This window comes from Cariama cristata, unplaced genomic scaffold, assembly GCF_000690535.1.
Source record: "Cariama cristata isolate BGI_N322 unplaced genomic scaffold, ASM69053v1 scaffold3405, whole genome shotgun sequence".
Classification (NCBI taxonomy): Eukaryota; Metazoa; Chordata; class Aves; order Cariamiformes; family Cariamidae; genus Cariama; species Cariama cristata.
This window is the reverse complement of record NW_009615627.1, coordinates 93,731-107,544: the sequence shown is the minus strand read 5'-3', so window position 1 is coordinate 107,544 and position 13,814 is coordinate 93,731. Positions and strand designations below refer to the sequence as shown.

The 13,814-nt window shown below is 36.2% G+C and overlaps 2 protein-coding genes across 2 annotated transcripts in view; one reads left to right on the top strand and one right to left on the bottom strand.

Annotated features, from left to right (window-relative positions):
* The window catches only part of GPR34 (G protein-coupled receptor 34), a 2,348-nt gene extending 1,245 nt beyond the window's left edge, over nt 1-1,103 (bottom strand). The window contains exon 1 of the mRNA XM_009699883.1: nt 3-1,103. Coding sequence (XP_009698185.1) covers nt 3-1,087 — 1,085 coding nt within the window. The 5' untranslated portion in view covers nt 1,088-1,103. The remainder of the gene's footprint in view (nt 1-2) is intronic.
* A 3,718-nt stretch (nt 1,104-4,821) lies between these two features.
* Nucleotides 4,822-13,814, top strand: part of CASK (calcium/calmodulin-dependent serine protein kinase (MAGUK family)) — a 95,212-nt gene continuing 86,219 nt past the window's right edge. Inside the window, exon 1 of the mRNA XM_009699882.1 lies at nt 4,822-4,920. The gene's annotated coding sequence lies outside the window, so the exon portion shown is untranslated. The remainder of the gene's footprint in view (nt 4,921-13,814) is intronic.

Sequence of the window (13,814 nt, the reverse complement as noted above, 5' to 3'; positions counted from 1 at the left end):
GCTCTTGTGTATATTGTCCGAGTTTTATTTCTGAAGTGCTTTCCAGAGTTAGGCCTGAATCTCCATGAAGTCTTCTGCAAATAAGTTGGAATACAGTCTTACGGACACTTCTGGACATTAGGAAATACATAACTGGGTCTAAGCAGCTGTTAAAAGATGAAAATATAAGCATCACCTCATTGCATTTGTGAATGATTTCCTTCCAATAGCAGGATGGATTTTGTAACTGTGATGTGATGTAGACAAACCGGAACACGTGGTAAGGAACAAAACAGATGGTGAAAATAATGAGTACAATGAAGGAATTCCTTGCTGTCTGGGTGTATTTTCCTGCATTGGGAAAATGTGCTCTTTTCCTTGAAATTTTCAGAAGATTCTTGGCAATTTTAATATACGAAAGTATCAAAAGGAAAAAAACTATCCAAAAAATGATCACAATAATATAATTCAAAATTGCTTCTGTCTTTGCATTATGTTTATTTCGGTAATGAAAGCACATAGTAGAATTGCTGTCTTCACTTTTAAAGAAAGCCGGTGCAACTACTATTATAAATCCTGTTAGTGCAAGTGCCCACACCACGCAACAAATATGTATACTTCGTGTAGTAGTTAACATTTTAGTACGCCTCACGGACTTATTTATTTTTACGTAACGATCTAGACTAATTAGTCCCAACAGTACTATGCTAATATACATGTTCATGTAAAATAGAGTTCCAACAATCTTGCATAAAATCAGTCCAAACATCCAGGTGTTTTTGGTAACATGATAGAGTATTCGGAAGGGAAGACAGAAGATCAGCAGAAGGTCTGCAACAGCTACATTTAGCAAGTAAACTTGGATAGAATTCCTCTTCTGATGAATGCATAGGAAAGCAAACAGGGCTATAATATTTCCAACCAATCCAACAACAAAAATAAGAGAGTAAAAAACTATCAAAGCAAGTGACAGTGAGTTCTCATCTAAGGGACAACTGGCATTGTTTTGAATTTCCGAGGCATTTCTGGCTAGGTTAGTTTGGTTACTCCAGAAGACTTCCTTGTATGGAATAATGGTCAGTAAATCAGCTGAAGCTGCAGCCATCATATGTGAGGATTTTTTAGCTGTTCTGTAGGGATGCAAAGAGAAATGTTAAGAATTAAATCACCATTGGATCATTTTCGCATGTTTGCTTGCTTTATTGCATGCAGTCTTATGTAACATAAACATAAAAGGCAATAACTAAGAAAAGTAAATGCACTGAAATATCACGGTAGCTGAGTAGAAGGAGTTTCAGCTGGATATCATGATACAATGTAAGTCTAGAATAATCGGTTCCCTGTTTTTCTTCACGTGAAGTAGGCAAGAGTAGATGGTATAGAGTACTCACACAGATAACTATTTTCGTAATTACATCTTTATTGCTGTTTTATGTTGCTTTAGAAGTCAACTATTATGTTTTGCTGCAAACTTTAGAAATTTAAATTTTTTGGTTTATCTACAAGTTCAAATAACTTTTTTAAGTTCAGATGTTAGGATTAGTCTTTCTAACACAGAAAACTTTTTCATTAAGATGCAAGAACAGGTAAGCATAGCTAAGAGAACTATTCTCATTGTTGATACAAAGTACATAGAAATTTATCAAAACAATTCTAAACTCATCAGTATTAATTTTAAATAAGTACCCAGGATCTCTCGCATGCAAGTCACCAATTTTCAATTAGAAAAGCAATTGTCAATTAATATTTATTTGGCTATGTAGTCTGTTATAAGTAACACTGTGAGTCAGTACTATTACAGTAGCTTGGTTTTAATAGTTTATACCTTCATGTAAATTTAAGTATTTTTTTTCCTTTTCTTGACTGTTCACAAATCAATCTTATGCAAAGAAATTAATACTAGCTGGAAACTACATTAATGCAGTAACAGATTGTTTTCACATTTTCTTTGTTTTCATTTCCAAGTTTTTAATTTCACTAAGCTTATTTTTGACCAGGAAAGTACAGTCTAGAAGATAAAAGTCAGCTTTGACCAAAGAAGGAAAACCAAAAAAGTGTGTGGTTAGGAGAGGAGAATCACAATGAGCTCCTTAGAGATATGGTTAAGGCTGATTAGTAATGATACAACTTTTGTCTACTGTTTGTATGTCATAGTGATAAAAGATTCCATAAATAAGTTTATTTAGAATTTTTTTTAAAGGTGCAAGGTTCTTTCCCCTAATCTCACAAAAAATTCAGAATTGGTTTTGGTACTGTGAACTTAGTTGTCCAACAACAGTAACAAGAAAAAAAACAACAGAACACTGCCATATACATAACTTCAAAATAGTTTTTCATTTTCGTGTTAGGTCTTAAAAATGCAAATTTACATTTAAATGTAGCTACAGCAGTGAAAATGGCAGCACTTTAGGTAAAATTCTTAGTAAGACCTAATGTGTATACAGAATCTGAATCGTTGAGAGGACAGTCTGAAATATTTTAACATCCTATGTTGGCTGACCTTACAATTGCATTAAATCTGTTTAATATGTTAGCAGTTTGAAAAACATTTCTGACTTCATATTTGCCGTTTCGTATTGTCAGAGCAAGAAGTAATTTTTAAAGTTTCATTTAAAAATGTGATGCTTTCAAATACATCTTAAAACCTATCTAATACTGATATTTTGTTTATGTTGCTTTTCTATAAAAATGCTTGGCATCGTGACTTCCTTAAGTACTGACAAGTTTTAGGTCAATGAGAGAGAAAAAAATCGATTACACTGCAGATACGTTAGAAGCATAACTTTTTGCTATCATAAGTTTTGTAAGCAAGCAGGCATGTTTGAACCTAGGTATATTTAAGAAAGGATTTGAAGGTCAGTAGTACCTGTGCAGAGAAATTTTAATAGAAATTTGGTTTAGTATAGCTTAAGTATAAAAGAAGCCACTTACCATTTATATTTTAAGAACTTCTGCTGATTTTCAAAACTACTGGTGAAGACGGGGAGGAGTAATGTGCAAGTCCTCTTATTAGAAAGCTAAAGCACCAGCTTCTCTATGAAAGTGATGAGAATCAGCTGACACAGTGCAATTAGCAACAAGGGGAAGTTTAACGAGTGTTGCAGCTGTTTTGGTTTTTTTTAAAGGTATTTTTAACTAGCAAAACTCAGTTTATTGAAAAGATCGATTTTGCTGTTAATTTGGGCTTTGCTGGGAGAGGTTCTATAATAAAATTTTCTCTGAGTTTCACTCTGAATTGGAGATTTGGATTTTTTTCTCAGAAACTGTTTTGGGGAGCAGTCTCTGCAGCATCCTTTTTTGGATGGCATTTATGTTGGTACAGCCTGTCTTCTTTTTAATACTCTAATGGAAATCATATCACTTTTTCAAATGTAAGGTAAAGATAAATCGGCACCACAGTGACATGGTACATTTGGCTTGTGTTGGTGTAGTTCTCACATCTACCTTCCTCCTTGCCTGGGGTTAGAAATTTGAGGTTGATCTTTTTCACTCAAAGTGACAGCAATGAGAGAATGGGAAACTGCCCAAAGTGTGCAGCTTAATTTCAGTAAGGCAGAAGTGAAATACAATATGCAGAGATAATACCACCTGGTAATATTATTTTAAATAGAATATAAGGGATTATAAATTGCAAATTTAAAAATGGATTCTAGAAGTCCTGATATAAGGTAGCCTAAATTTAATGATCATCTCAAGAACTTTGTCTTGGCTTGGTATTGTCCTTAGCATTTGAAATGAGAATTTCATGTTGACTTTCTTAAGATATCATCTGTTTAGGAATTAAGCTTTTATGGGATTCTGCAGATTTCCGTTACAATTGTAAACAGGCTGTGCATTCTTACTTGAAGGTGCTTGTTCTCATACAATTGAAACTTTTTAAAAGAAAATATGGGTAGTTACAGATGATGACTTTACAGGTAGTCAGATTAAGCTTGTTGTAGCTCATTTGCACTATTTTGAGATCCTAATTTTGTAATTTAAGCAGTAATGTATTCTCAAGCAGCAGTATACAAATTTGACATTCTTCCTTGTAAATAATATGGTTGAGTGCAGAGGGAGGCTTTGAGTAAATGCAGGAAGTCGTTGTATATTAAATGCAGTAGTTTGGCTATGTGTATTAAATACTAAATTGTGTTGTAATAGGTTCTGTCTGTATGTTGCGTCTTCCTATGCCAGTCAGTATTCGTCCAGATTGTTGTATAATATTATTCCATTTTTATACATTATACCACACTCTTATTAGTGGAAAGACTGTGGAAAATCAAAGGTATGGATGACTCTGTATGCAATCCAGTTTAGAAACCTAAACAATTTCCCCTCTCATTGGAATATTTATTAGAAACATCACAGAGATGTTCCTTTTCTATCCTGCAGTTGGAAAGTGATCAGTGAATTCTGTGATTAAGGCTCAAAATAGCGGTTTATGTCCTCTGTGTGAAGGATAAGATCTCACAAAGTGTATCATAGGCAGGATATTTCTACTGGAGAATTGAAACAGTGTAAGGCTTAAGGGTGGAAGGTAAAAAGAAAAAGTGTATACCAGGTAAGAAGTTATAGGCATTAAATTTTATCTCCATTTTATTATGATTTCACTTTGTGGTCCTTGCAGGCTCTGATAAGTCCTGAAAGGATTTTGTGGTGCCTGGGACAATTGAAAGAGAAGCCAATGAAGAAAGAGGAATCCATGCCAGAAAAAAAAAATACCTGAAATTAAGAAATTCTTTCCAAAACCTCCAAAAATTCTAGCTTCTGTTTGCAAATTTATGAAAATAAGTTCTAAAATGCAAATTATATTTCTCAAATAATATAATAATTTGTCTGGGTTTTTGTCTTTTCAGCCACACTGTGTACTGCTTGCCTCAAAAGAGAATTCAGCCCCGGTAAAGCTTGGTGGCTTCGGGGTAGCAATTCAGTTAGGCGAGTCTGGGCTAGTTGCTGGAGGTAAGACATTTTCCTTCCAACTTACATAACATTACGCATGTTGTCCTACAGAGTTCTCTTCTTCTGACACAGCCTGGCCTGCAAAACAAGAGCTCAAAAATAGTCTTTCACTAAAGATTTTATTAACATTATCAATGCACACAGTTAAGCTAAATTGCTAGTAGAATGTAACAGTATTGTGCGTACTAAATCACTCTAAATGTTACTCAACAGGAGCTTATGCTAGTTTGATCAAAATAAAATTGAAAAAAAGCAAAGAATTTTCCACTTTAATACAATCTTCGGCATAATTCTTCCATGCTTGACAAAGCAAATCAAATAAAAATGCTATCAGGATTGAAATGTATGTCAAAGCAATTGAGTAAGGACTTACTACAGCATCGTTGATGCTCCCCTGTGTTTCTTAGGCAATTTCTGTCAGAATGCTATGCCGTTTAATAGCAAAATCTTACTAGTTTTCACATGTGACTCTTTTCTGTGTTTTAATATTTCATTGTAATTATTGCATAAGACATCAATATCTTGGTACGTATGTATATTTTTTGACTAAGTGTGTTTTGTTTTCTGTGGGTTTTATTTCCTCTAGCTGCCTTCCATATTGTTCCAGACAATAGGGTTATGCTTTAATCAGCCTGCACAGATGAAGACCCAATCAATTTTCTGATGCTTTCATTGACAGAGTAGGAGACCACAACAAAAGATTTCATTAGTTTTAGTATTTTTTTTTTCAAAACGAGTAACTTCCTCTCAGTAACATGCTGCTTCAAAAATTCAGATTTCCTAATCTAATTATTTAAAGGTCTATGTCAATTTGGTTTTTATATGCTCTTTAAAATAAAAAGCAAATCCAATATAAACCTACCAACAGCTTCCATTCCCTTCCAGATATTGCTAATACCCTGGAAATATCCAAGTGTCTTGTTACCTGGAGACCTAGATATATCTTTTCAAAGAAAATACCCATTCAGTTAAGCTGCTGTTGTTTCCTTAATAAAAAGGTCACTCCTTTCTTTACTTTTCCTATGTTTCTCAAATTTTCTGTACTTCAGCCGCTGCTTTTTTTAGTGATAGTTCCTACACTTTTGTTTACGATTCTCTCATTTTTCTTCTTTGTATTCTCACTGAGCAACTTTATCCATTTCTTCTGTTTCAGCTGCTCTTGTGGAGGTAGTCAGATACAGTGTACTTTCTTTCAGACTGCTAGTTGTCTCGCAAGAAACCTCAAGTTCAACTTGGAAAAAAAGTCCTGCATTTTTCCCCAGATCTGTCATGTCCTTCCTTTCCTGTTACCATTCGCTGTTCTGCGATCCCACTCATCGTTCGTGTGCTCAACCTCCACGCAGTTATCAGTGCTGGTCTGGTCATTCCTTTTCTATGTAAAAATGTTTTCATTCCTTTCTGGTTCTGTTTGCAGTACTGATAGAAGCTTCTTTCTTAAGCCTCATCAGCATAATATTTCTCTGTATCTTTTGCCTCACCCATCTCAGCTTCTGCCTTATCAGTCTGCCTTCGTATTTTTTTTCCTCTCTCTCAACTGTCATTTCCAATTTGTAGCCTTTTTGTTAGCACTTGTTACTTTCAGCTTCAAATTCCTCTCGCTTTCAGGGATGCCCAGAGTAATTCCACTTGATTTATATACCATGGAAGATCTCAGTTGTACTACGTGTTGCAGGCTTTCTCCTTAACAGGCTTCTTATCTCTTTCTTCTCATCTTCCATTCCAGTCTTTATACCAGAAATTACAGCTGTTACCTGGCAATTTTTTTCCCTTCCAGAGTCCTACCTAAAGGCATACTACTAGACAGTCCCCTACACAGCACTTGCCAAGATTTTATTTCTTCAACTTTACAATATCACCCCGTATGTGTTATATGAAAGATGACAATACTGTCTGTCTGAACGGGGCTATAAATTTCTTGTAAAAAATTGTTTATCTACATATTTGTTTAAGTAAGTTATCCATATGCCCTATGGATAAGTTTTGTTTTGTAATAATAGTAATGATAAATTACAGGCACTACTTATTTCTCAGTTGTCTCCTAAATGAAACAGAAACTCTCCTTATAGAGAAGTTTGAGCAGTATAATAACCAATCTGTTCACTTCCACATTCTTTTCCTAATTTTTAGTGAAAAACATTGATTCAGCTTAAAATAGTCAATTATTTCCCTTTCGGCATGGTAATTCCCATATTTGGCGGTTAACACATCAAAAAGGAAATTCCCTATTAAATAAAAGCTATTATGGCACTGAGGTTCTCTTACTAACGTAAACACACACCACCCCCCCCTGTGCTTCTAATCCATTGCAGTGCTCAGTACACCTTAAAATTTTTATAATACTGAAAATGCACTGCTTCATACTTACAGCAAGTGCAATTCTTATCAGTCTTTCTGTATCTAGGTAAGGTGTCTTACCACGATACCCTAGCAGAATATTCTTGTTACTAGTATAAATCCTTTTAATCCTGTAAATAAATATAAAAAAATATGTAAGTGACCCTGGTGTTCAAGAACAGAAATCTTTTTTCTTTATTTATTTTATGTTGCTTGGAGTAGTTATCTTTTAAGCCAGGAAAGGACAGCTTTCCTTTAGAAAAAGCCTGTCAACGTGGAAAGTAATGTAACTGTAGTAAAGTTCAACTGATAGGACTTTTCCCTTAATCTTCCGTAAAAACCTAGCCATTATGCAAAAGCTCTTCAATATCTATGATGATCACTCTCTTTTGTGGTAGTATTTTTCCTCCTAAAATAGAAGTTGCTATACCTAAAACATTCCAGGGTTACCAATGTTCTAAAAATTTTTTCTTGCTTTCGTGCATTTGCATTTGTGCCGTTTCGCTTACCTTTTCACATTTGTCTTTTTACTGTGCCTGGCAAGCCTGGATCGTGTGTAGCCCCAGGAGAACACAAATAGAAGGGAATTTTCTCCCTCAATGTCTTCGAAGCCTGCCTTCTAGGGTAGAGCCTTCACTTTGTTTGGGGCTACAGAATTTTTTTAACTTATCTTTTTTCCAGTGTGCATAAATTGGTTTTGGGGGGAAAGGGGTTTTTTGTCATGAAGTTAAACCAAGTCCCAGGTGTTGAAAGTAGACCAGTCCCAATCTTTTGATGTAAGTCCGAAGATAGACTTGTGTTGTTTGGAAGGATTATAACTACAGTGTTCTTTCAAGCAAATAGAGGGTTATTTAACAGAAGTGTAAGGGAGCTCATGATAACAAGCTATGACATCATACTAGAGGTCATTAATGAAAATGTCTCTCGAATAGATTTTAGGAACATGACTGTACTTTATCAGCTGACAGCCCAGTCGAGTTTATTTTTAAGAGAGTTTAATTATTATCAAGTAAGTACCAGAAAAAAGGACATAGCCATAACTCATTTTTCATAAGACCAGAAGGGAAAATGTAAGCTGCAATGCAATGAATGAGAAGCATGTGTCATCTTCTGAGTTGCAGGAAACTGTGTTCATGAGCTACCGATCTCTGAAGGTCTCTTCTTGCAGTTCTTATGATCAGAAGTGGAAAATTTTGCTAAGTGTATTCATTTGAAGCGTTGAAGTAGATACTTTTAAGATGGAATTTTGGCAGTATACACAGTAGTTAAAGATCATCATAATTTGTAAGTGAACTCCTATTGAGCAGGATCTAGACAGGAAACAGTGCCTCTTGCACGGTTATGATGCAGCTGGAGTAGTGAAACTCTGGGAAGTCAGTGATTTAATAGAGCGTTCTCACATTCTGGTCTCTGTCTTCTTCCTTGGACAATTTTTCTTTCAGAATGGGGAATGAACTGTCACAATATTTTCTTAAATAAATGTGACATCAGATTTATCAGATATCAAATATCTTGGATACTGAATCTTGGGATTTTTAGCTAGTATATGGTATAAAAGTCTGAGGGAGCAAAAGCTGTTGAGTCCACAAGTGCTATTTCTTCCACTTAATTACTTATTTTCTCCTGGTTTCAACTAGTGCAAGATAAGATAACTGTATAGATGTAAATGGTATGAGGTTCTATCCTAACTGTCAAGTCTTACCTATGGATCGTTAACTGCTTTTCACTTTTTACCTTTAGCAGCAAAATGTCACAGGTACCATGGTGCTAATCCAGTCCAACATTGATTTTTATGTATTATTAGTTAGCTCCCCTAAGTTGCTTCAGAATCGTATAGTATCTTCAGGTATCCTAACACAACCGTCATCATCTTACTGGAAAACATCTTATATGTTCTTAATAGAATTACAGCACATAAATAGCAAGTGTTCAAACTAGCCTTTTAGACTTACTACAGAAATAGCAAAGGAAGCCATTACCATAAATTTCCCTGCAAATAAGACTATGGAATTTGGGGGGCAGGGGGAATCTTTAAGTTCCTTATTTTTGTTTTGTTCCCATCAATTTAAAAATGATCATAGAATCACAGAATGGTTTGGGTGGGAAGGGACCTTTAAAGGCCATCTAGTCCAACCCCCCTGCAATGAGCAGGGGCATCTTCAACTCGATCAGGTTGCTCAGAGACCCCGACCAACCTGACCTTGAATGTTTCCAGGGATGGGGCATCCACAGCTTCTCTGGGCAACTCGTGCCAGGGTTTCACCAAACTGGATCTTCTCGGTGGTTTTATAAACACCAGTTTAAAAACCATATTTTTTAAATGCTGGGGTTTTTTTACACTGCGTAGACTTTTTTTTCCTTTTCATCATCAGTGTCTGAATGGTATAGAATGCTGGGGTTTTTTTACACTGCGTAGACTTTTTTCCTTTTCATCATCAGAGTCTGAATGGTATACCAAATCTTTCTTTTGTTTTCCAAGGAGAGGTGAACATTTGTAAGCTGAGGTTCTACACTAGTATTCATCTTTCACTTAAATGTTAGTGTTTCTTTCCTCTGCAAAGCAAGAGCACTATTTCACCATTTTTTTTTTCCTGAAAAGTAGAAAAATATGAGCCTCTTCAAAGCTTTGCCTCTGATAGACTTTGTTTCATTTAAAAGATACAACTGTGGTTTCTGTCTCTCAGAAATTCCACTACACATCTGGGTCAATTTGAGAGTGATTACAGGAGGCTAATGGGTTTAAAAGTCAATTTAGGTTTACTTCCTCCATCATAGTTTTATGGCTGAAAAGGCCATTGATTCCATTATTATAATTTGTCTGGTTAACATGTGATCTTTACTTTATTCATTTTCTGGACGCTAACATCCAGTTATCCAGTTGTCTGCTGATGCATCTTTTAAAATAAATTTCCTTCAGACAGTCTTCTGTGCTGAAGCTGAATTGCCTTTTTTTTTCTTTCTTTTTTTTTTTTTTAAATCTATTCATCTCCTCTGTACACCTGCTTTAAACATCTCTATTGTCTGGAGTAATGTGGAAAGGAATTAAAAGTAGTAAAGTGTTGACCTATCTGATCTGTTGTGTGTGATTCTTCGATTCCTTCCACATTATTCTGGACATTCCACTCTTTTAGAAACTCCTTAATTTATAAACATATTTCTTATTACACTATTGTGAGAGGTCAGATGGTGATGTTTATTAGTACCTCACATTTTTTTCCTAAAAATTATTTGTTCCAGTTGTTTCCTTATACATCGTTCAGATACTACTGCTGTTGAAAGACTCTCCTTCTGATATCTTGGTCATCAATCCCCTGCCTTAGGGATGACAAAATCTGATTGGGTCTCTGTATATACTCTTCTTCTTGTGGAAAGCATAGCCCTATTGTCTGGAATAATATGGAAAGAGTCATAGAAACTAAATTATCAAAGGTAAGTCAAAATTTATCTTTAGTGCTTGTAAATTATATCAGATTGACAACACCTGAAGACTGAAGCGCTCTGTCTATCCACAGGAAAAATCAGCAAAATTAGCAATTTCATACATTTCCAGACTACCAACATGCCGCAAAACTGGCTGATAAGAAAGCTTACCTCTAGAAATAAGATGTCTAATGTCTGTCCCAGGCATTGAGTGCTTCCTAAGTCAGCAAACACTTTGATGTAGGCATTTATTTACAATGAACTGGATGGAAGCAAGTTATCACGTTGAATACATACCACTGCTGAGTCTTCATATAGCGGTGGTGTTCAGTTAATGCTACTCTAGAACAGATAAGAAGAACCTAGAAGCATGTAGACAGAAAATTGATTCCAGTCTTCCATATGATTTCTTCTCACATACAGATACAACTAACAATCATGTGTGTATGCATGCATGCAATATTTATTTAAATAAAATAATGTTATTTTTTCATGGGCAGTCATTCGAATATATCTGTGAGTGTTCTTATATCCTGAGGAATAAAAGTCCTGTGGACGGCAGAAGTTGTCTGTTAAAGAGAGAAAAATGCCTTTGCTTACTGTTCTTTCTCAGACTGCCTCCAAAAAGATGCAAAGCTTCTCCCAAAACACCAAAGAAAATTCAAAAGCTTCTAAATGATTTTAAAATGAATTTTAAAATGATTGAACTGTTGAGAACAATTTTCACGTTTTACACTGGACATGTTTAGAAGGCAAATTTTCTACTAGATAATTTTCAGCAGAAGTGATACTTGGTCTAAAGAGCAGTGAGTATCCATGATTTTAGAAAACTTTGCTGTCCATAGATTTTGCTTATCCTGTTCCTAGTATTCACCTTACAGTTCTTACAGTTGCAACATAGGAAAAATCTCTGTCTGTGTAAGTTCATGTGTGCACTCCATTCGTTTTGCTGAGCTAAGTGCAGCTCAGAAGTGCAGCTCAGCAGTCCTTGGTCAGGTCAGTTTTTAGAGTAACCTCGAAATCATCATTTGCTCCTTTGCTGAACCCAGTGAAGTGGTTAGTTGTCACGAGGATGACAGCTGCCCCAGAAATTACTTTAGCCTTTTTAAGCTTCTAATACATATATACACATATATCTGCATATTTTTTTTATCCTGTTTAACCGGACAGTTCCGTCTCAACCAATTAACTTTGTGTTTGTTCTGGGTTTGATTTTTCATGGAGATGAAATTGTGATTTCCACCACCACCGCTGCCCCGCCCCATCTAAAGTATCAGGAGCTTGTAATCCGCACTAAAAACATTACGAAACTTGATCATTCTGTAATTATTTTCACTAATTATAATCTAGCAGTGGTAAGTGGCAGGATTTTATTAGGTTAACCTAGCCGCCTTACTCATTTTATTTGTATTTAAATTGAAAAGGGAGTATTAAGGTTTATTAGTACTGATGGTTCAGCATGCTATTAAGTAGCATCCATTTTTCATCTAGTTTATAGCAGCGGTCTGTTGGGGTCTTTAACAGCTGGGTCGAACGTCCCCTGTTCCTGACCTACTGTGTTCCTGCTGCTCAACATCAAGCAGTTCATGAAAGGGGATTTTTATGGTTTACTGGTTTTGAACCAGGGCAACAAAGATCCAGTTCTTCCACATGTGATCTAAATTCATTAACTTCCAAGGGAGGAGAAGGAGAATTTGGGATGATCAGAGAGTGGGTTTTAACTGTAACTTCTCAGTCTGGCAGTTTGTCTCTAAGAGTACTAAGTAAGCATACAGCCTCACATTCTGATGTGAAGTCACGAGATAAAGCGAAATAGGAACCTTGAAGTATCAAGAGGCTAGAATTTGTCTATTGTCGCTTAGGAAGTAGGAAATAAACGTCAAGAAGCTTGTTCTGTTAGGAAAAAATGTGTCTATGGAAAAAAAGTATAATATGATGACAGTCATTGATAATGAACAGAGTGCTGGCAGTGGCTGGCCACTGCATAAGAAATGCTTGCATGTGATGTTTTCTCTGCAATTTTGCTAAGCGTACTGTTGCGAGTTATGTTTGCTACTTGTTGATATTCAGTAGTTTTGTAAGTATTTTTGTATTTCCGTGCCCTGCGGTGAGGAAGTGAAGTAGAGGGGGAAAGGAAATCTGAAATTGTTGTCCACCATCAAGACCCTGCTTTGTAAAATTTAGGGAAGCTGATTAATGCTCGTTTTCAAGAAACTGTTCTGTTCTGCGTTTATTTATGAGTGCACATAAATAATGAAGGTTTTTCTGGCTTAACAATTTCTGCAAAGTAATTTTAATTTGAAACGTTATTTGCTGAAGGAAGCAAAAAAGTACTCACTTTTGATACTCTCTTGACTCTGTAGATTACTTCTTTTGTACAGACCATGATTAAATCAGGTGAGGTGATATTTAAAAACGAAAAATGAAAGAAAGAAGGAAGCAAAAAAGTACTCACTTTTGATAGTCTCTTGACACTGTAGATTACTTCTTTTGTACAGCCCATGATTAAATCAGGTGAGATGATATTTAAAAACTAAAAATGAAAGAAACAAGCTGTATCTTTGGAGGAGGATTCATCTTATTTTTCCCCATTTAATCAGTATTCTGTATGTTAACACCAGCCTAACCATGTGTGGTGGGTTGACCTTGGGCTAAGGGCCAAACTCCCACCGGCTGCTTGCTCACCCCCTCTCCTCAACAGAGCAGAAGGAGAAAATAAGATGAAAAAGCTCATGGGCCGAGGTAAATACATGCAAACTGCTTCCCAGTTACTGTCACAGGTAAAACAGACTTGACTTGGGAAAAACCAGTTTAATTTATTGCCAATTCAAATAGATTTGGGTAGTGGGACACAAAGACGAAGATGAAAACACCTCCTCCTCTCCTCCCCTTCCCAGGCTCAGCTGCGCTTCCTCGCTCCTGACTCCCTGACCCCCAACCCTGAGCGGGGTGCAGGGGTTGGGGAACGGGGGGGCTGTGGTCAGTCCATAACTGCCCCTCTCTACGGCACCCTCCTCCTCACACTTTGCCCCTGCTTCTGCGTGGGTCCTCCACAGGCTGCAGTTCCTTCAAGGAATATCCACCTGCTACAGCATGGGGTCCTCTGAGGGCTGCGGGGGGGGTGCCTGATCTGCGGAGTG